This window comes from Lepisosteus platostomus, chromosome 1, assembly GCF_059453375.1.
Source record: "Lepisosteus platostomus isolate fLepPlt1 chromosome 1, fLepPlt1.hap1, whole genome shotgun sequence".
In the NCBI taxonomy this organism is placed as follows: Eukaryota; Metazoa; Chordata; class Actinopteri; order Semionotiformes; family Lepisosteidae; genus Lepisosteus; species Lepisosteus platostomus.
In genome coordinates this window covers 16,572,524-16,596,308 of record NC_142611.1, presented here as the reverse complement: position 1 = coordinate 16,596,308, position 23,785 = coordinate 16,572,524, and the positions used below count along the sequence as shown (strand labels likewise).

At 38.9% G+C, this 23,785-nt stretch overlaps 1 protein-coding gene across 10 annotated transcripts in view; it reads left to right on the top strand.

The window, feature by feature from the left end:
- The window catches only part of lef1 (lymphoid enhancer-binding factor 1), a 70,797-nt gene that overhangs the window by 5,761 nt on the left and 41,251 nt on the right, over positions 1-23,785 (top strand). For all 10 annotated transcript variants that reach the window (XM_088626072.1, XM_088626082.1, XM_088626063.1 and 7 more), the window contains exon 3: positions 339-469. In XM_088626072.1, coding sequence (XP_088482198.1) covers positions 339-469 — 131 coding nt within the window. The remainder of the gene's footprint in view (positions 1-338; positions 470-23,785) is intronic.

Below are 23,785 nucleotides of genomic sequence, written 5' to 3'. Positions count from 1 at the left end.
TATGGAAGGATTCCCAGAGATGCTTAATTTTGTCTAATCTGCTCTTAAAAAAATAAATTGCTTTTTGAGCAGGTACTTTGTCTTGTTCTGTGTATTTTTTGAAAATATCAATTATATTGGTCAAAACTGGAATTATTGGGTTATTCTTTAGTTTGTGACAGCATTTGATAGCAGTGAATAAATTAAAAGACCAGTTTAATTTTGATCATAAATTGAGCTGGAATTGTGTTCTGATCAAGCATAAATCTGAACTCTATGCCAGTAACTGTCGATGTATGTATGCTTGCGTGTAAACTGGGCTGCCCACAAATTACTTAACATTTCTTTTATTTTTGCAGGGAAGCAAGATGGAAGCTTATACAACAAAGGACATCCTTACCAAGGCTATCCAGGCTACATCATGATGTCAAACATGAACAATGACTCCTACTTGAGCAACGGATCCTTGTCTCCACCCATGCCCAGAACGGTGAGTTTCGTCTGGAACTTCACTTTGCCAAATTCCTCCATTAACTAACCGCTTCCTTAAAAAGCAGCTTGTAACTGCATTTGTGTGGTTATTGTTCATCAACCTCAATGGCTGCTGAAATTACCCACTATCCCTTTTTGTCAGTAAAGAAGGGAGGTTGGGTGGGGATGTATGTTAGGTTGGGCTTGTTGCAACAGACCAGGTTGGAGTCAGCTTCATTGGATTGAAATGTGCTTGCCGTTGAGATTTAGTTATGAAGAGCGTGTTTGGTAGAGAAGTGGTTTGCATTTTCTTTTTTTTCTTGTTTTTTTTCGGGAACTTGGTTTGCTTGTTTTCATGCTCTAATTAAGTGAACTTTATATTGTCCGTTACCTACGATGCATTTTTAATTTTGCCATCTTAAACTTTGAAATGTATTTTTTTACTTTGACTCTTCATTTTTCGCATCGTCTTGTAAACCTTGTCTCTTTGAGCCTCTGAGGAAAAAAAAAATAGAAAACACTTGTTTTGTGCTTTCCAAACTTCATCTGACTTCTGCTGTCTGACCATATTTCCTGAACTGTTCCCCTTCATTTTGTTCCCCTTGACATTGCTGTAATGCCCTTACCATATAACTAATTTCCTGTTTGCAAATGAGCCGAATCCTTCATTTTGTTAGCATTCAAGTTTGGAAAGCCAGCTGTGCCTAGTCCAGTTGCCAGTCATCTTGTGGTCTTGTTTCGGTTCGATTCACTTGGAAATTGAACTGTTGTGAAGGCCGTTTTCCAGACAAACTGAACTGTAACGAATGTAGTAAAACCTCCAGTCTTTAGTGAGGTCTTTAGTGTGATGCAGTCCCTTAAATCTCTCGCCTGCATTGCATTCAGTTCATAACCATGCGACATTATTGTGTCACCAATTTACCAAATGGTAAGGAATGTGTCCAGAAGATGTAATTTGTAGTTAAACATTTCATGGAAAGTCTGTAATGGTAATACCTAGTTGCTTGGAACCTGCAAACTTGTAAAATAATGGGATTATGCTTGCGATTTTAAGATGAGACATAGAAGTGTAAAGCATTATAAAAAAATAAAAAAATAATAATAATAAAGTGTAAAGCATATAGGGCACGCTTTATAAATTGCCGTTATGAGCTTTCAGCTTCCTGCTTATTTCATTCAGAAGGGCAGCTTCCTGTTTGGGTTTTGATTCTGTGTGTTTTGTCCACTTGATCGGTTTGACCCTTTACACGAAGATCATGTGTGAAAGCCAGTCGGAGAAAAGAGCCACATGGGCAGTTATTCACTATAAGCTTGTTTTTCCTTCCCCGGAAAGCGTGTATAGTGTATGCTGTCGGTCGCTGTTGAACGCCAACAGTCAGGTTCTGCTTTTGCACCGTCTCTTTCAAGTGGAAGGCAACATAAGTTTGGTGTTCTATTGATAATAACATAAACTTTCAATACCTTTCCTGTGCGGAAAAAAAAAAACCATGTGGATACTTGTGCAGTTGGGTTCATGCAGCATTTGTAAATGTTGCTTTGCTGCTTCTGAGGTTTCATATATTCTGAAAATGTTTCTTCCGGCTTTTCTTGCCCCTTGGATTTCTATGTGTCCGGTAGCTTATTGCACCCTGAAGGGGGAATAAAAGGCAAAGGGAGAATGTCAGGGAGTCTGTCTTTACCTCTTGGACAGAGAGGTAACATGTAAGGGAATGAGTCCTTTTCCTCATTTGTCTCGGGTCACATATGCAAAGAGGTAGGAGGTGGTGCTACAAACTAACTTGAGTATTTTTACAGCTAGTAAAAGAAAAAAAAAGAGGAGGAAACCAAATCTGACGGAAGTAATAGCCTTAGATGTGCCTGTCTGATTTCAGTTTGAAATCTTGACGGCTAGTTATTTTTTTTGTACTGTATTTTACTCAAGGAAGATGTAATTAGAAAGATCGTTAATAATATTGTGTACAGGATGCTCGTCAGACATTCTAGAAGTCTCTGCAGGCCTGTGTTGCATGCTGATTTTAGGCTTCCCCAAAAGGTAATGCTTTATTTGTGATCCCGTTTTGAAGGTGGCTGGATTTTGAAGGCATCATGTAGAAGAAAGGGAATAAAACGTGAAGAAACGTGAATCCGTTTTGAAGCATGCATCTTCCTAATGTTTTTTATTGTTACTGTAAAATTAAGAATTAAACAATTTTTAAAACGTATACACGGCACTTTCTTTACCTTTATTTGGTGTTCAATGGTTTAGTCTTTTAATTTTAATAACCATATTGTAACCCAGATTCTGATCCTATTTTTTACTCTTAATCCGTCTCCCTTGCATTTTATTCAACTTTCTTATAGCTTTCACAAGGTCTGGTTGAGTGCTTTCTTTTCCCATTGTGCTTAGATAATGCTCAGTGCATTGTAAACATATGAAGCACTGTAATGTATTAGTATATCTGTTATTGTGCCTGAACTACTCATTGAGATCATTTGGAGGTATCCTTTATTTTCTACAGGTTTTGGCCAATTTGCAGTGCTCCTAAATTTCTCAACCCTATCACTAAAGCAAGCAGCTGGTAGCATTTCGCTGATTGTCTGGCAGATTATGGAATATGATGAAGAATGTCGCTTTAGCTGAACAGGTTTGAAGATGAAGTTGCTACAGTTAAGTAACAGCCTCAAAATGAGTTTCTGCATAGTGAAAATTTTGAATCTATGCTGCTAGGTCTTGGTGTGATTTTTTTTTTTTAATGACACTCAGAAATGGATTTTATTTAGAAAATGTTTTATATAATACAAATTGATGAGGATTATACATATATAAAGCTGGAGATATGAGCTGCTTATTTGATTTCACTGTTTTTGTTTTTTGCTAACAAGAATGGCTTAGAATGGGAAAGTATATTGGATACCCCTTATTTTTAAATTGGTTAGCTTCTCGTTGGCTAATGAGATTCCCCAGAGGTTTTTTTAATTATTGTAAGGGTTAATTACAAAAACGATTGTTTTAATATGTTTTAATTATTTTGTCACTTTATCCCCTACTGGAATTCTCTTCCTGGTCCTGAATTATTTCTGTAAGGGGACATCTTTGTTATGCTGTTGAATTGATCCAGGAGTGTTTTCTATGCAATTTCCATTTAGAATTTGTAATGTATTGTTAATTTGCCAACTTTAATTGTCATTCTTTAAGTAGTAAAAATATTTGCATGATTAAATATTTTATGGAATGTGTAATTCTTTTTAACCAAAGCCTGTAAAAAGTTCATTTCAAAGGAATTCACCTTTCACTATGAATGTGATTGCCTGGAAACTGTTATGCTACACATCCTTTTTTGTAGTGTGTGACCACTGACTCATTAGAAAGTGTGTTAGAACTGCAAAACATGAAGGATTTTAAGTGTTTGCCAGCGATGTGTACAGAAATCAAACTCTGGAATGTAATGAATGCTTAGGAAAGTGATTTCAAATTGATTATCGTTGGTCGCAATTTGGGATGCTTTGAAATGTGTAAAATACTATACAAATGAAAGGTAGTATTATTGCAGTTCACCATACGTCATCCAGGTGCATTTTAAGTTATCCTCATTTTCAGTCAGCAGTCTACACCATTTCTTTAATTTTTTTTTCTTTTTATTTGGGGTTTGATCTTCCCGACAATGTGTTCTGAATTGGAAATTATAATGGATGTAGGCTCTCCTTTGGCTTGATTTCCAATTTGGGGTCTCCAACGATGAATTTAAGCAAAATTGCTTTGAGGCCACATTGGGATTTCTTTGAAAAAATACTGGCTCTTGTTTAAAGTAATTTAAGGATCTGGAGAGCTCAAATTTCACCACATTACTTATGACAAAAAGGCTGCTGTCTCTTTAAGCCACTTTACTAAATCAGCCTGTGGTCATTGCTTTTGGAGTTTAATCTACGCGGGGAAATTCTGAGTCAGGACAAAGACTATAAACAGAGACATGTATGTCATTCCTTATGCAGTATGATATAAGGGTGGGGTGTGACCATCTTTTGCAGAAAGTCAGTGCTTGCATTTTAAAAAGACTAGTTTTGCAGTTATTTACACGTGCAATGTGTAAAAAAAAAAACTGCTGTCTGCTCCCCATTTTGTTTTTCAAAAAGTACAGAAAAAAAACTGAAATGCAGAATTACCTTTTTTTTGAAGGGTGGCATTTTGAATGAAAAGCCTCAAATCTTTTGTCTACAACAAAGTAGAAAATGAAGGAGTACTCTCGGTTCTCTGAACAATGGTAGTTTAGTCACTATCACAGCTTCCACATCCCTGTGGTCCAGCGGTGCTGACTACACGACACAACACCAAAAAATTGTACAAAAGACATATTTCTGGTTGCTTTGTTTTGGCATTTTGTTGTTGCCACAACAACTGTTTAGACATCATGAAATTATGACCAGTTTCGACTTGTGTGTTCCAATCATAATATGGATGACTTTTTTTTTTTTCCACTTTGGCCACAGTGAATATTGAGAGACATGAAAATGAAAATCCATGGCATTAACGCCATCATAGGGAAAAATAGACTATAAGGTCTGATGAATGATTTTTTTTTGTTTTCTCTCCATTTTCTTGCATTTGTGATCGTTTGTCAGTTCCATTTCAAGGACCGACAGGCAACTATTAAGCTTGCAGTACATTGTGCCGGTGTTGCTGTTAGGGGTGTGACTGTGATTATCAATTTTTTTATATATATAAATCTCTGACTGGCCAATGTTGTCATGTTCTTCTAAATATGAAAAGTTTTGATTCTTTTACTGTTTGTGTAGTTGGACAGATACAAGTCAATAGCATCTTTTAAACAAGCCAGGATTCTCCTACCTAGCTTCATGTAGAACCCTACTTCTCCATTGAACATGCAATATTACAGCCATGTTATACCACTTAACAAGTTTCCTTGCAGGCATGAACATATAGCTTTCACTTTCTAAACAAGCTTTCCAATGCAGTGCAGGTGTTTTGTTTTTAATGTGGTCGTACATGTTCTTGGTGCTGTGAAATTCAGCATGACTGATCTGATACTGTTGGCGGTACAGATTTGGATACACGAGCAAACCGAAAGGGATTTCTATGATTTTCCTCATGTTCGTGTGATGGGTTTTGAACCTGTCAGAGATATGTTTTCTATGATTTCATGCACCTTGGTTTGTAGACTCAAATATTGCTGTGTGTTGATCATACCTAAGTTCTGTCTTAAAGCATAGAAGTGTAGTCTCCCAGATGCCTCCAACATTCAGTCAACCCTTCTATTTGCTGTTTTTTATGTTTAATGTTGCTTTACTCAGGGTGTTTGATTTCTGTGTCACTGCTTTAAAAGTGAAGGTGCTTTTATTTATACTCCTGTTTCGGATTGATCTGTATTGACAAATCCCACTTTTATTGCTAAGCATAAATACAGAGATGCAGATCTGGTTATTTTGGATGTTAGGGCTGACAATAGTAACGTATTATAATGGCTCTCTGCAAAGAGATGGTAGAAATTATTAATTGGATGGGAGCTATATTTTACATTAAAGAAGCAGCCTTTTTATGAGAGTGCCTTTTTGTATATCATCTGGGTACAATATAGAACAAATATGTCTGGCATGCAGTTTGTGGACTCCTTTGTAGTAGAATTGAGAGTCCTTAATATACTGCATAAACATCCAAATTTCCAATTAGATCTGTAAAACGAGCTGGGATTCATTTTGAAGTCCTTTTCTTTGAGAAAGGAGCCGTTTGTCCCATTTTGATTTATGGTCCATTTTCTGTGGTTGATTAAATGCTTGAAGAGGCTCAAGTGTAAGAACCAGTTTCAGCAGCGTCACAAGACTTGTTGGGTAAATTGGTCTTCAGCTGCTGCCCTCCCCCCCCCCGATTGTCCTTGTTCTCACAGCTGCTTTACCGACTACCCCTCCATGGGTGGTAAATTTGTCCCCTTGCCTTGTGGTGGTTTTACCTGTGTTTGTTCCCAGCTGCCTGCACAGAGAGCCCTTTCTCTCTGCAGTCTGTGCTGCCCAGATGAGGTAGGAGCAGCAGCTCAGAAGGGCAGGTCTCTCACTGTAGGTGCATGGCTGTCTGCTGGAAACACAGCGGCTCTCTGTCTTTACAACATTGCAAATGCCAAGACATGCACTTTGGTTTTTATTTTTGGGCTGGAAAAAACCCTCGCACCACACATCAGTGTTTGCGCTTATGTGATTAGGAACTTTTTTTCCTAAATGTGATGCTGATAAAAGACATCGAGAGCCTTTCTCTTCAATTCAGTATGAGGAGAATCTCATAAGGAGTAAGTTAGACATGCTTGCATAGAGTTGGTATCTTTATAAACTAGAGCCCCGGTCTGAATATCCTCACCTGCCCTCTGATCTCCTGCCTTCTTCCCATCCATGCATTTCCTAACCGCTTTTATCCAATTCAGGGTAGCGGACGAGCCAGGCCTATCCCAGCAAGCAATGGGAGCAAGGCGGGGTACACCACCGATGGGATGCCAGTCCATTACAGGGCACACACAGACACAGAGTCTCACACTCGTACCAGGGCCAATTTTCCTAGGAGCCAATTAACCTACCAGTACATGTTTGGACTGTAGGAGGAAACCAGAGCACCTCTAGGAATAAAAAAAACAATTCCTTCAATTTATATAGTCATTTGCCATCCAGACTATCTCAAAGCACTACCTCCCTCTGATTTTTAAGGTCTGCCTTTCCACAGCTTATTTAATATTCAGTATACAATTGTTTATTTTTGTTGGCCTTGTGCTATCAAGGACATCCTGTAAATTAAGGCATATAGATCAGAAATCTTTCCTCCTCTATCCTGAGATATTCATGAATATTTAGTAAGACGAAGCCCAAAACATTATATCCCTTTGCCTTCAAATCTGGAGCCCTGGGTTCAAACCCCCTAGATGATTTGTGATGTCTTGGCCTAAAAAAATTAACTGGAGGTAGATCTACTTTATCTAGAGACCTGCATTTTATTTACAGTATCTTTTGAGATCTGCATGTACTGTCTAATACAGTCAGTGCCATTCTTCTTTAATTAAAATCATTGTAAATGTCATAAAATGGTATGTAATCTTCACCAGCATAGTATTTTTGACAGTGCTGCCTTTCATTGTAAAGTTGACATTTGCACACGTAAACTCAACATCTGTTTCTGCACAACAAAAAGATGTTGGTATCCTTAACAATCAAATGCTTCTTTATAGGATGGGTGTTATCCAGATTTAATTTCTGATTTAGAATTGTCACTCAACGGCGCCCTCAGCATCAGAATGAAATTTGACTGCTGAGTGGAAAGTGGCATCTGTCATGTTGCCTTTTTTTACTGCGACCAGTGCATTGCCTCCATCATGTGTTGCAAAACCTTGGAGAGCTGCAGTGTTGAAAGCGCCAACTCTCGAGCTCTTGTCTTATCTGAGGTTTGGAGGGGGTTGGGGGTGGAGATAGCAAGGTGAGCTCAGTGCCTGCAGCCCTGCAGTGTAAGTTCGAAAATGAAATAGTCACCGCTAAACCACAAGAGCACCTGGGCAATACTGTGCTCTCTTCCTGATGTAGTACTGGAGTGGAGCTTGTTTTTCTTTCAGTCTATGTGGTCTGGTGGGCTCAGAGAGGGTGGGGGAATGGGGGGGGTGGTGGCAGATAGCAGCTTGTTTTGCGTTCTTGCTATTGCTCTTTGGTATGGGCTCAATGAAAAGCGTGCAGATACAGTATGTCTTTTGGTTAATGTGCCATTTTAACTACATGAACTGTGCCCTCACTTTCCCCTCTAGATGAGACCTCAGAAGTGTACATCTGTGTTTTTGATGAAGAGGCGCAATGTGCAGCCAGATCTAACAGACTCTTGCATCTTTCTTGAACTATTGGCCTAATTGTATCCAAAATATTTTATATTTTATTTTATTACAAAATACAATTATAGTCTCCATACACTTGACCAAAAAATGAGAAACACCCTGATTTAGCCAATTTGGTCAACTGATCATGCATTCGTCATTAACAATAACAACCTGAGACTGAAAAGGGGCATGAATAAAAAATGTTGCCAGACACTTGGGTTCTGTGAGAGCTTGTGCACAATTTCAGTAAGGTAGCTACAGATGTAAATTACTCAAGACCAGGATTGGTTTGGAGTAAAGACCAATGAGACAGAGGTGCCTAAGGCTAATTGACTCACAAGCAAAGAAAAGGCAAACAATTCATTGTGGTCCTCCAATTGTGGGAGAACAAATTAACTTTGCCCCCCTCCCACCCGCATACCTCCCCATAAAAACCTTGGCTGCGGCAGCAATCATTTACCTCATTTACGAGGCTAGTCAATGAGCATTTGGGTAAGGCCTCCTTCATTCATACCAAGTAAGCTCAAACACTCCCTGGGGTGTGTGTTCTTTTAACTTCACAGCTGAGCCAGAAACTTGTGCCTTCTGGAAATTTCCTTGAGCACCACAGCCAACTTTTTCTGCCAGGTCTTTTAACATATTCAGCACTGCTATTTTTAATTGGTGATAAGATATTTGCATCCTAAACAATCATTTGCATTATTATAGTTCCATCTGAACCCAAAATTGTACATGGAGAAATTTTTCGGTGATCACAGCAGGACAGTGCATTTTGGGCGACATGCCAGCTTGCTCCCCTTGTGTTCAGCTGTTCTTAAGGGGTAGAAGCAGTTTTTTTTTATTCTACAGGCTTAATAAAGGTAAATCTCCTGTCTGAAACTTTTCTGGGACTGGAAACTTTTCCAGTGCTATTTTGCAGTCCAAAAATTGTACATAATTTGAAACGAAAGCTACTTGAGATTACTGTTTGCTCTCCATCGATCCTTTCCTTTATTATGAAATAGTTGTTTGTAGGGATGATCTTGGTTGTAAGTAAGAAAAGATAAATACACTGTACTCTTTCTGCATTGTTTAAGCATTGGAGTTGTTCATTTTGTTATACGGCAAATGCCTTTTCATATGATGCTCAAAGTAACCTGATACAAGTGCTCTAAATCTTCAAAGGCAGTGACAAAGTCAACTAGTGTACTTAAGAATAAAAAGTTAAACAAACAGAAACATGCAGTAATATGCTGAAGCCAGGGGGAACTAGTAGAAACTATGGGGAAATACATTTAGAATGAGAACACAAGGCACTTCTTCACACAAGAGGGTGTGAGTATGGAACGAGTTACTCAGCCATGTTTTGGATGCTAATACCCTGGCTTTGAAAAACAAAATGGCTGGATGAGTTATTTGGGTGAGTTAGCTAACTGCCAAAGAGATTTGATGGGCCAAATGATGACCTCTCCTTTGTAACCTTTCTTTTGTTCAGGGAATGGTGAGAGTCTCCTTTATTGTTAAGGCATTTAAGCTCCTCTGTCCTGCCTCCCAGCAGTTCAAGAACCAGAGGCCTGTTCACTGGTTCCATTTCTTCGCAAAGCCATAGAGAAGGATGAAGAGGATGTTCATCTCCTTGTTGAGTTTTTTCGCTGGGTTTAATGTTCTCAAGGAGGGGTAGATTATCCAAGCCAATTACTCTTCTTTAGTTCCAGCAAAATAACTCTTTTCCCAGAAGCTCATTCTTTTATTTCTTGTTGTGAGAGTAGAGAATTTGAGCTTCCTATTTTTTGCCTGACAGCTAGTGATCATTTGTTTGCAAATATGGTTGCCAGCAGGCTTGATTAACCGAGCTGTTCAGCTTTAAGATATTTTTTAGAGCACATCAAACCCCTTCTTGCCTGGCCTTATTTTTATACAGAGCTCTCTTCCAGCCTGCAGAAGGAGGGGAAGGGGAGAGGAAAAGTGCTGGAATAGCTATCAATTCGTTATGTGTGGTCTAGTCTATAAACCCCCCCCACACCCCCCACCCCCTCTTTGCATATGAAAAAAAAAACGTGTTTTTAATTTTAGGGAAACTCATAAAACTTTGCTTTTCCTTTCATATTGTCCTCAGAATTGAAAACAAATGCTGCGTTTTTCTTTCTTTCCCTTTAAACTGCCCAATTATGGAGTTGTGAAAATAAAAATCAGCCCGTAGCTGCCCCCTTTCTTTTCCCCCTGCTTTCTCGCTCAGTCTCTTTCTCTTTCCCTCAACTCTCTTCTTGCAAAGCCGAGGATCGCCGGTGTCAGAGTCAATACCAAGAGCATTAGGAAAGCTGGCAAAATGCAATACAGCTGCAATCCGACATGACGCTGGAAAATAAGGCTGAGGAGCATGAAGCCTCTCCATATTCCCAGGGCGCACAACTGCTTGCGGCCTTGGCTTTGATCTCTTCAAAGCCTCCTGCCTCCTACTAGATGGAGGCTCTTGGCTGCTGTTCGCTGGAAGTTGGAGGGAGGGGGAGAATTAAGGGGGGGGTGCTGAAGGAGGGGGGGGGGGGGGTCTTTTTTTCCAAGGCTGAAATCAATCTCTGTGCAGAGGCAATTATGTGTAATTCAACAGGCTTAGATTAGGGGGTTTGTTACCTGAGTGACTGGGACTAGAAAGAGAGGGAGGCTCTCGTTCAGACAAGGAGACGAAAGGAGGAGTGGGCTCCGTAATCACACTGGCATTGCTGTGTCTCGGTGGCGATAAATGCGGTGGCAGAGCAGACGAAGGGGTGGTAGAGGGAGGGAGCCGGTGCTGAAAACTGGCAGTCATGCTGTCCAGCAGAGCAGAAAATCAGTCTACAATAGAGTGATTACACTTGCAGATGTAACCATATTTCTGCCCCTTTTTTTTTATGAGGCAGAAATCTCCATCGAGCTAATGAGGCCGTCCTTTGTCACGAAACGCGTGCCACGGATTGCTTCCACCCTGCGTCTTTTCAGTCCCCTCGTTTCTACTCCTCGAATGCTTGCGGTGTGAAGCAGAGTTGTTCCGGAGTAAAACAAGACCAGCTCCACAAGGCCTGACTTTCCAATACCTGGCAGTAATTCTGTGACGGTTAAATAAAGGGAAAAGCCAGTATTGACGCCAGACTTTGTAGTGAAATTGGAAAACATCATTTGGGACCAGCTGCTTGTGCAGTACAGCTGCCACCTTCCTTACAAATGACGTATGCACCCTCCAAAAAAGGGAATAGGTTATTTTTGTTCTATACTTTTTCGCGAGCTTGAAAGAGACTTTTTGGACCTTTTTTGAGTGGTTCTGGTCTATTGATAAAGCAGAAATGTCTACAACAGAGTGCACCACAAACAGTCCCTCTTGCTTCCTTTGTTGGCTTTATCCACCTTTTAAAATTGATTAGACATTGACCCCTAGGAGGCCATGTGTGCCATCCTCAATCACATATTTTTCAGGAACTAATCTTGTCGTGGCATCCCGTTTTTCTGATGATCTTATTCCTGTGTAAGAAATTCCTCATGCAGGATACGTCACTGTATATCACTCTGATGTTAGCAATTTTTTTAGCCTTTGATATGCTTAATTTAGTTTCAGGTATATACGTTGCAGGACATGAAGTGAAGGCTGAACTAACTCTGTTCTAAATTGGGGTGCATTTTGGTATGCTTTGGTCCATTCAAATTATAGTCATCACATCACAAACACTGTTAATAGCTGATAGCATTATCTCAGATTTAATCTGTCTTAAACTGGTTTGGTTCCGTTTCTTGAAGATAGCAGTGCCTTCAGGCAACTTACTCAGTTACTTGACTCATTTTGGTGTGGTAAAATGAAATAGCCCGATTACTTTCCCATTATGTTAAGGTAGAATATCTGTGTAGCTGGCTTTTATTAAAATTAACATCTTCATAATTTGAGAAGAAATGCTTACATATGTGGAAGTGGTCATTTAATTGATCAGTCATTTGTGAGATGAATTCAGGTTGCCTTTTTAATATTAATTGATCAAGTATTGAATTGAAAAGTGATGAAAGTCCTTCAGTTTCATGTTGCTGTGCTGCTGAGATATGTGGTTAGTGGTTTTTCTGCTGTTTTTTTGGAGGGAAGATGAGCCTGTTTACTAACTGACAACAGTTAAACCATTGGGTGTTCAAGATTTGCTATAGCCAAGTGATTGTTCTAAAGGGATAGACCTATTTTTTGGAATTAAAAGATTTATTTATGGCATAGGTAAAATGTACCTGAAGGGTAACTTTGAAGCAAGTGAATGTGTGTACTTTGCAGAAAATGTGCACTAAATTCCTGAATAGCCCATCACCTTATTAAACATGCATTCAAGATTATCTGTTTTTGACTGTTTTTCTTTTTAGGTTTGTATGCCTCAGGTTAATTAAACCAAAGTTTATGTAAAATAAGCTAGCACAATATAAAAATGGAAGTGTGGCAGTGCTTTACCAAAAAAGCTTTACATTGTATTTTCTTGTGTCAATTTACCTGTTCAGTGCATTCATCTTAAGCACTTTTAATACCAAACTAAACTTGTGTAGCCTGTTAAACTTGTAAATTTATGACTCCTGAAGGGAGTTGAAAATGATCCGATTATGATTGAACAAGATTATGAGCTTGAACATGTCCTAAAAGGGAGAAAAAGGTGCAAATTAAGCTTTGTGAAGCTGGTGGTAAACCTGTCATGTTGTTAGCTTTGGAAGTTCCCAGGCCACCCTGCGCGCATATATGAAACAGCCTTCCGCCGCCCCCAATGAGTATGTGCAGAAACCTGTAGGGCTCCATCGATGTGTGGTTATTGCACTAGGCCCAGGTGAGGCTTTTTATGTTCTCCAAGCTGAGACATCAGAGGAACGTGTGCCACTTTGAGTTACCCATCTTCAAACAATAAGTAAAAACATAAAATCAATCTGTCCAGTCCCTGTGTGCGGCTCGCTTTGAGATGAAAGGGGGGGGAGAAAGAAAGCAAGCTAAAACTGCAAAGGGAGGAACTGAGGGAACCTTGTGGAATAACGTTATGCCTTTCCAGGCCAAGGAAGGCCTAACTGTGAGCCAACATCAATGAGTCTCATTTTTAACTGAATGTTTCAAGGGCGATTTCAACCAGGATTCATCTTTAAGTACTTCAGGCAATGCTCTAGCCTCTGGCTTCCTTGTTTGTTTGTTTTAATACCCCTTACACACACACACACACACACACACACACCTGCTCTGATTTGGAAACTCCTTTGCGCCTTACAGACCATGAGCTTGCCAACTGTTTTCTAGACGTATGCCTCCATTTTCCTAAGCGATATTAAAGGCTAATAAAAAGCGGAATTGACTGTTTCATCCATTCTTCATTGCTTGTAATGTAGATGTGTGATTCAGAAGTTCTGATTGAATTTCACTAGCATTGAAAATATGACATGCTGTGTCAAATCTGAGTTATAGCTGGAACCATTAGGCCCTGGTAAGCCACGAAAAAAAGGAATGACCATCTGAAAGCTAGGCGGATTCCGATCAACATTTGTGGTCTGTTTGAATTCCTTCTCCTTTTCTCTCTATGCTAACCACCACAGGATCTGGCAGTGACACCAACTGGCACTCACTGCTGTTTTATATAGTTTAGATGTGTAATTTTTGCACTTGTTGGAGGGACAAAAAAGCTGAGTGAGTGAATGGAGGGGAGAAGATGGGAAACCACTACATGTGTACTACATTTTTCAAGTTCTGCAGAAGAATATATTAAAGAGCATTGTGGGGAAGGAGCAGCTTTCTTTTGAGAATTTGTATCAGGTTTGCGACCACTCTATTTTAGTTCCACTTTTAGAACTAAAATAGATAGATAATTGTCCTTTATAGAATGGGCAATAAGCTGTGTCAGAAATGCAGCCCTTTTAGGAGAAGTGTTATCCTTTAATGCTACCCTAGCCTTCAAATTGCTTAAAAAAAGTAAAGCCATTAAAACTCTATTGAGTAGTAGACAGTCAGGTGCTGCTTGGAAAGCTTGCTAATAGCACAGTTAAATGCCCATTTGCCATGTTGTTGATTACACTATTTTGTGGATTGTGGTATTCCTGGTTTATAGATTTACTCTCTGCCTCACATTATGTATGGAGAATAATAGAACTCTAAAGGCTTCCCTTACATAGTACTTTCTGGTTTCTTTCACCTCTTCCTGTCTTGCTTCCTGACTTACTCGTAGCTTGCCGAGCATCACTGGTCCTCCTGTTTTCTTCTGGTCCTTCAAAGCCCCAAGTATCAAAGAGCTAACTGCCTGCTCCCAACAGTTGTATGGAAAAAAAAAACAGTTTGGAAAGTATTTCTGAAGTGTTTCCTTTGCACAGTCCAATAATCCAGAACTTTTGTTTTCCCCAGAAGGATCGTTTACTTTTAGTCAACTGTCTCCTGTGCAGCAGGTGTTCTGAATGTCCTTGGCCTGTGCATTGCTCTGCAATTTTATTTATTTGTTAACATCATTGCATGAACAACTAAGCTGCTCAAAATCTTAAGAAGAATCTATGGAATGAAGGTAAATGCAATCGAGATGGAACCCTTACTTCAAACACTGGGGTCAGACCATATTCTGCCCTCTTCTGTTTTACTTTTAAGGGTGTGCAATTAAGGAGGTTTGAGAGAATAGTGGGTGTCAATTTTTGTTCGTTATTATAGGTTTTACTTAGAACTGAAGAGGTTTACATTTTTTGTAAATATCAGTTTATGCAGACAAAAGGGGAGCAGTGAAAAAATGATGGTATTTGAGTCTTAAATACGAAAAGTCCTTTTGCTTCTTGCAGAACTTTCACGTCCCAGCGGTCCATAATTAAGCAATGCTGTTTAATATGTCAATGATGGTATCAATGAAATGCAGCTTATTTACAGCACATGTAAAAAAAGAAACATTTCCCCCAAAATCTTAACTGCTTGCTAGAGTGGTAACCTTATGTTGTGCCTTTGATTACGCTGTGCTGCTCAGAACCCAAAACATTTGGCCTTACATTAGCAGAAACAGGCTTAAAAACACTGAATGAACATGATGTATTGTTGCAATGTCATTTTTGTAAAGCATCCTAAAGCACAAAAGTATACAAAAAGCTGGCCATCCTTCGGTCTTGAAGGACCACAGAAAAATGGCCATATAGTAGTCCTAGAACCTTGTGTTTAATATTTGTAATAGAATATGTGCACTGTGGTTGTCTGCTAGCCGCATTTTGGTTTAAGAAATCAGTATATCAGGAGGCATAGAAAATTGTTGAAGGAGTAAAAATGACCTCGTTTTCAGTTTTGCTAAAATTGTTAGATTTCTGAATTTGATAGCATTGTAAGAAACTTGCCAGTAGCTTGCCTTTTTATCTGGCTGTGTACGAGATGGAGCTGCATTGGTAATTTTTCAAATGAGGTCGCTTATAAGGTTTGTCCTGCAGAAGTGAAGTGGGGGAGGAGCGATCTTAAGGCATAGAATCTCAAGTGGCTCATGAAGTGCAATAGTTAGAGCCTACTAGATTCTGAGTGAATAGCTATTTGTTCAAGGGAGATTACGTTCAATTGGAAGAATACTGTTCATCCTGATTTCATAAGAGAAACATGTGTTAAGATGGAAAAACACTGAAAGTTGTTTCAATGACTAATTTGTAGCTGAAAAGCGGATGTTTTGTGTCTTTGCTTGTTAATCTATCAGAACTTGTTTAAGCTTCCAGTTGAATGGGTTCCCCTGAATGAGGGGTTTCAAAGATGTAGTTTCTGGGGATAATATTGCAATAAAGAAAAACATTTTTGGTATGAAATGTATTTTAAGTGTTTTAGGTGTTTATTGCGAGGTGTAATTGTGGCAATGATGGTTTTAGGTAAGAAACCAAGTTAGTTGTCTATTATAATCAGTTTAACCTTTTTTGTGGCTTCATTTTGGAAATGTATTAGTTTCCCTAAAGAAAAGACATCCTTTGACAAGGGCTTTGATTTAATTAAATATTAATTCTGATCAATTGGTATTTGTGGTTGTGGACCAGAGTTGAACAGTTCTAGATGATCAGAACTTATTATTAGAAATAATAGTTACCTTTTAGTTCATGATCAGGCACCAATTGTGGAGCAATTGAATAACAAACATATAATTCATGTCCGGTGAGCACATGGGAGCAGTGTAGGCAGGAGGGTTAAAATTCATAAAGATTCAAGTCCTATTAAATTTCAAAGGCACAGTAATTTTAAATCTTTAAAAATGTAGCTCTTAAAAGTTTACGCTAAAAGGCTGGTTTTTAAAAATACTGCAACTTTTGCATCAAAGGTGCAGTTCCCCGCGGTTTTGTCTTAATGGCGTCTCAGCCCTTTCTCCAAAAGACTGCTACTATAAGATCAATTTTTAACCTCCCACTGAACCATCAAAGAAGGATCAACTCAATATTTTTCTCAGGTTTTTTGGCTAGGCGTTTGCATCGCAGTTGTCTGCAGTGGTCGGGTACAAGTGCAGTGATGTTTAAAAGTAGGTCATTCCACCACCAGTCTAGAATCTCACCTGGCAGATTTGTGCTGAGTGTGATGGAAGCTTATTTGTAGCTCTAACCCCCCCCCGTATTCAAATCCATCCTCATAGACATTTCAATGTACGATTGGTTACGCTTAAAAGAACATTGCAAGCCGGCTCCTCTCTCCCCCCATCTTCTCCGTGCTTTCCACAATGTCAGCTTAAATCTTTACCCCATGGCTTTTGTTATTCACCTGATGAAATTTCAACTTATGCTGAGCAGACGTAACAAGACGTCTGTAAGTGAGATGCCTCTACAGGTAAAGATGCAAAGAATGAGCTTTATTATATTTTTTTCTACCTCGCTGTCCTAAATTGAAACCGACAGCCATTCATTGAGAGAATACCTGACTAAAGGAAGCTAAAATGCTATCTAGTGTTAGCAGACAAATCCCACTTCTGATCATCTTTTTTAAAAAAAAGTAAATAAAGCTGCCTCTCAGCATTTTTTTTGTCATCCTCATTCTATAGCCTGTCTTGCAAGCACATTTCCGGTTGTTTTCGCACGATTACAGGTACAGATCTGCTTCAGATGACACTGATTTAAAAACTCCGACTGCCCATTTCTGTGCATCATGTCTAAAATTTCTCAACAACTGTGAAGTGTAACCCAGAACCGCTCGGTGACTGCAAAATATTTCCGTACTCCACCAGACTCACACCCACAGCAATAAATGTTATACATGTGCCGTTGAAACAGTTCTGCTTTGCATCAAGTTTGGAGGAATACAGAATGTTATTGGTCCAGTCAGCACTGGTCATTTTGGCCCCATATTTGGGAACTTTACTAATGAGAATGCCTTCAAATTAAAATGGAGGCTGATCTAAAACAAAAAGTTCCCTTAGCTTGAGGGAGAGGGGAGGCTCCAGGTGTTCATTTTTATAGCCTGGGTTATTCTGACTTCATTTGGGGTTTTTTTTTTCCTGTTGGTTTCCACAGCTGTAATTGAAGTCTGGTGTCCAGGCGGCAGGGTTTTGTTTGTTTTTCTCTCAGGGAGGGAGAGGGAGAGAGGCAGGGGAAGATCAGTGAGCCCTGGTAGTGCTGCCGACAGCTGAGTGTCACTCCTGTGGAATGTTTGACCTTTCCCAGGCCTTTGATCTGACAGTCTCCGGCAGAGATAATGAGCAGTGCACCCAGGCACAAGGTGAGGATCTGCTAGGGAGGAAGAGGGTGAAAAGCAGCCCTCTCCTCTGTACCCGAGAATTAGACATCCGTTTTTTTCTCACTATTATCCTCCTACCCCACGTTATTTGTGTTTGCCAATTATATTTGCCAGATCTGGGTGTTATCCTGTGCAGACAGGCAAATCGCAGTCTTTCTGTTGTTGAAATGACTTCCTTGCCTTCTGGAGCCCTTGCACTAAAACGAGTGTTTTGCATCATAAGCATGACTGCTTACACCTTCATTGAAAAAGGAAGAGACTAGTGTTTCCTATGTTAACCAAGGAAAGGAAAAGGCTGCAAATAATTATCAGACTCATACTGACATGAGTAGCTTTACCCTCAGGTGCTTGGTACTTTACACCTTGAGATCCATCAGTATCAGGCCAGTAGGATTTAATGCTGGTTGATGCTCTTGATGGTATAATTGAACAACATTGTGAAATGCATACATTTTTGTAAGTTTTTGCAATCAGGATTTAATCAAGGTCTTAAACTGGTTTGTTTCCTTTTCTTGACGATAGCAGTGACTTCAGGCAAACGACTCTGTTACTTGACTCATTTTGTTGTGGTAAAATGAAATAGCCCCGTTACTTTCCCATTGTGTTAAGGTAGAATATCTGTGTAGCTGGCTTTTATTAAAATTAACATCTTCATAATTTGAGAAGAAATGCTTCCATATGTGGAAGTGGTCATTTAGTTGATCAGTCATTTGTGAGATGAATTCAGGTTGCCTTTTTAATATTAATTGATCAAGTAATGAATGAAAAATGATAAAAGTCCTTCAGTTTCGTGTTGCTGTGCTGCTGAGATATGTGGTTAGCGGTTTTTCTGCTCGTTTTTTGGAGGGAAGATAAGTCTGTTTACTAACTGACCACAGTTAAACCATTGGGTATTCAAGATTTGCTATCGCTCAGTGATTGTACTAAAGGGATAGACCTGTTTTTTGGGATTAAAAGATTTATTTATGGCACAGATAGAAATTACCTGAAGGGTAACTTTGAAGCAAGAGAATGTGTGTACTTTTCAGATACAAAATTCCTAAATAGCCCATCACCTTATTAAATATACATTCAAGATTTTCAGAAAATTGTTTCTGATGGAAATTTTGTTTTGTTCTTTTTTTAAAGTCTAAAACATGGGATGTTGGGCTGGTGGCAGGAGCACAACACAGTTTAGCTGGTGCTGAGCTGAGCCATATTCTTCTCATGAGGATGTTTTACTTGGTGAAATAATTAAGGTGGATAAGTTCCATTACTAGAACAAGGTCTTTTTAACACTTTGTAATGATATGGATCAGGCATTTTCCCATTTATAGAGAAGTAGTACCAAACACATTTGTCACTACAATTGTTTTTGCTTTCAAGGGGGATTTGAGAGTCCTGTCTCTAAACATGAAATATTGTCAAATGTCAAACCTGAAATTTGTTTGTGGGATACATGTGCTATGTCTATTGTTTGCACACACGTAATTCTCTGCACCATTGTGACATTTTGTGCCACCAAAGTTGTTTAAAAAGTGTTTTTCAAAGGGTCATGTTCCTACAGTCCTGCTTAGCCATTCTTCCAAATAACTTGTTCTGGAGAAATTCTTCTGTTTGTCATGTATTGGGATGCCCCCCCCCCAAACAGAAAAAATACCATGCATTAAATTACAATTATAACATAATTTACTCCCTTTACATTGAGTTTTTATTTCTTCTTATAACACTTGTGATTTTCTTCCCCCCCCACCCCAACTTAGTTTTGACTGGTGGAAACAAAATACTGTTTCTTTAATGTCAAGTACTTTAAAGCTTACCCAAGAAAAGCAACCGCTGCCGTCCTAGCAGCGTATGCACTCTACTAAAAGTTGTAGTGTACGTTTAAGAAAACCTCAAAACCAGACTGCATGTCCCACAGATCCTTTAAACACAGACTGCTCAAAAAAGGGCTGGCAGGCCTATGTTCACAATTTTCCAAACCATTTTTCCGTTTCCTACCCAATTGTTTGACTGTTATCAGTTGAGAGAAATAGCTTTGGGGAACTGTCTAACTGTACAGAATCGCTGTTTTCTGTTTTTCTGTAGCTTTAAGTTGTCATTGTTAACTGATTTGTCTTCTGTTTGGCATTCATAATGAAAACAGAACTTCAGTGTTTACAGAATTTGCATTGATCAAGTTTGATAAGTAATCCCTAATCCTTGCTCTCTCATAGGCCGGGATATTGCAGTACTATGATGAAAAAGAGCTCTGCAATGCAAGAACTCCAGTGTTGTTTTTTCTTGGGTTCTAAATGCAGTACATATGGCTTTCAGGCCTTCTGTGCCAATGGCTTTACCTCCCAGAGATCTATTTTTAACCTTAATAGCAATGTGCAAAATGAAGATGCAAAGTTTTTAAGTCCTTTATCATTAGCAGAGGTCTAAATTTAGGAAGTATGTATGTTTCATGTGTATGGATTGTGCAGTGTTCAGTAACTAACTGCAGATCATCGGCTTCAGAACATTTCAAATGCTTTATTAGATATGTGCCATATTATACTTTGGGAGTGGGGTGAATGGTTTCACTGACATAACTCTTCTCTTCTTCACTCTTCTCCAGCACTTTCCAATCTTTCATGCCTATCCTTACATTACATAGGCATCACATTTCCAACACTTAACTGAAGGAAGTCAAACTCCTCTTAAAAGTATTGTCGGGGGGGGGGGAGTACACCCTGGTTGAAACACCTGTCCAAAACAAGGCTAGAGAGAAATAACCTGGAAATTAAAAATAAACACTGCTATCCTTGCTTATTAGTGAACATACAGCCCTTGTGCATTTAAACAACATCTTAGTTTGTATGTAACTACTAAAACCGCCACCCGCTGTATCAAAGACTGTACGCCTTTTCTTTTAAAGTTCACATATTGGGGGGGGTTTCTCTAACAGAGAACACCTGGACAGATGTTTCCTGTATGGCAGGGCGTGTCAGTCCCATCTGTATTTTTATACTTACGTGTCTAAACTTAATAATAGGTAATAGCCAGTAATCCTAATCATTTTGCTTATAGCCTACTAATTGTAAAATGTGCTGGATGCTACATTTCAATAACAGCAAATGCAGCAAGTCTTGTTGCTAGTTGCATTTCTGTTTCAGTTTCAGATTGCTCCAAGTTTTACTCCAAATTAGTGCTCCCATTATTCCAATGTAGGATCCTTTATATAGAAAATAAATATTAGAGAGTGCAGTTTCTCTTAACATAACTGCAGTGGCATTGTTTAAAGATAATTGCTTTTAATTTAATGCTGCTTTATTTTGCTCTGGTGTAGAATAGCAATCAGTTCTACAGGAGTTCAAGTTAATTTTTTGCACTCTTGTTTTCAGATATGGTACCACTAAATGTAGGATGCCTTTTAGATTGAACTTACTGTATTATTACTGTATCGTTCTTTAATATAGTAATACCTTTTCTATATTGTGGTCATTATTTGACATTGTGAAAACATTTACAGGCACACTATGAACCCATCAACAAAAACTGTTTGCATTCCAAACATTAATTTTGGATTTTATGCAGCTTTATATTAACATGGTTATTCCACAGTAGATGCATCAGGGCTGCAATAGTAGGTGAATTGCAGTGCACACTGGCTTTCCAGCTTCTGGGAGTGGCTTTTCCTCCATCTTGTTTTAGTCCTGTATGGGATTTTAAAGCATGACCAGTTGGGTTGGTCATGGTATTAGCTATTGAACTCGTCTACTAATTATGTACAGGTTGCAGTCTTCTACGGCAGTGTTAAAATTTCCACACAGAAGGCACAGTGAGGGTTAAGCCTCCTTCTGTTGAACCCTGAACATGTTCTGTTGAACGTGTAATCTAGAAGTGGTTTGAATCAGGTCAGGTTTGCCAAGGTAGTAACCAGCACAGCTGAAGTTGTTTTCCATTGCGGTTGTCTGAGACTGATCACAATAAACAAACAGGGCCCCCGTCTCAGGTCTGAAGAATGTGTACAGGTCTGTTTCCACTGCAGCTCTGAGATATAGGCACCTACAGTGGCAGTGATAGCTATCTGTAGATAGCAGAGCCTGCTGTTGAGCAACTCTATCTTACTTTCCATCACACAAGCAAGAATGCTGTGCTTTTCTAGAGGGTGTGTAGGGGAGATGGAACTAGATGTCAACCCTGTGCTTTTCAGTAGTACTGTTGACATTTTGTGGACTCTAAAAAGGCCTTGATTTTTGTCCTGCAGGGGCTTGTGTCAAAACTGCATCAAAGTACAACTGCGTCTTTTGTGCTTCGTTTTTGTTCTCCTCCCCCACACTTCCCACTGTCCCTGAGCTCAAATGTCTGAAGACATATTTTGATAAAATTAACTTTCTATTAAGGGCTGTGGAAAGGAAGAAAAGTCCTTAGAAATGCATGCAGAAAATGTTTTTACACTAAAGTGCATTCTTTTTTTATCTCCTACATGACACCAGTTTCTACAAATGCCAGAGGGATGCAGTAGGAGTTTGGTGGTACAATGTGTCCAATCTGTTAGAGGAAACTGTCATCTTGACATTTGTGAAGATGATAACAGAGTGATAGGAGAAGTGGTTATGAATCTTTATTTTGTGACAATTTTCAGCTGCATAGAGTAACCCATTTGTAAGTAAAGACTTATTTTAAATGGCTATAACAATGAGATTTAGTGTTAGAGGTTTCCAAGCAAATCCCTACCGCCTTTCAAACAATGATTGAACTGAGAGTACATGTAGGGGAAACAAGAATAATTCCTTGCTTGTTTGTTTGAAGTTTCCCAAAGCTGGTGCTGTGGATGGAATAACTGCAGCATATAACATACAAGTTTGAAACTAGTTTTAATGTGAAGAATCATAACAGATTTCATGTTGATCAATGTATTGGCTGTTAAAACAGTGACATTTTAAAATTATAATACAGTTAAGAACAGTTACCAGCTTTGGAATGAATCGGCCCAATAGTTTTTTGTTCTCAGGGGCAGGACACCCCTGTAGGACTGCTGATGTTAATAAAGATGAACAGACAGTCTCGTCTTCTTCCACTAACCCTCAAAACATTGCCCTATTGCCTTCATACTGCACAGTTCATCTGTGTACTAGGGAAAGAATGCTGATCAGAAATTAGTTTCAATATTTTAAAGAACAACTAATTTATTGAGGGAAATGGACTGAGCTTTAATTAGTGAGTTCAGTCTATGGTAGGTCATGATTGTTTCTTATTAATGCGTGGTGTCAGGGTCAGTAAGACAGCCATGTGATTGCAAATGCACCACAAAGACTGTACAGTATGTGTGATGTATGGCCATGCTTAGGAAGTGGACATACTGAGTAATGTTGAAACAATATAAAAAGTAGCTAAGAAATCAATGCATGAGTGTATATCAAAATCCACAAGAATTAATTAAGTTTGAGATCAGATAAAGCAGTATTAATAACCTGGAAAATACAGGTTGATACTGTGGTAAATAAACACTTTTTATTTTTTGCTCTAATTTCAAAATGTTCTTGGTAGTTTCTGTAGGATAGCAGACAATACAAGACTTTTTCCTGTAAATGTGTTTTTTCACATTTTTCGGTGCTTAAACTATACTCTTTAAACCATTGCTGCTTGACTAGTGCACTTCAGCTGAGCATAGATCCCCTTTCAGTATTACCTTTTTGACTTAACGGTCCGTAGCGATTTCAGTTTTGAACCTCCGGATGCAGTTATGAAACTTGGTAACTATAACAGTAGTTTCTTACCAGTGATTTCCTAATTTATATTAGTGATCTAGATTCTGATATAGTTGGCAAACTAGTCAAATTTGCAAATACCCAAATAAGAGGAAGAGCAAGCACTAGAAACTACAACACTTTCAAAAGTACTTACATGCAGGTCACAAAATATT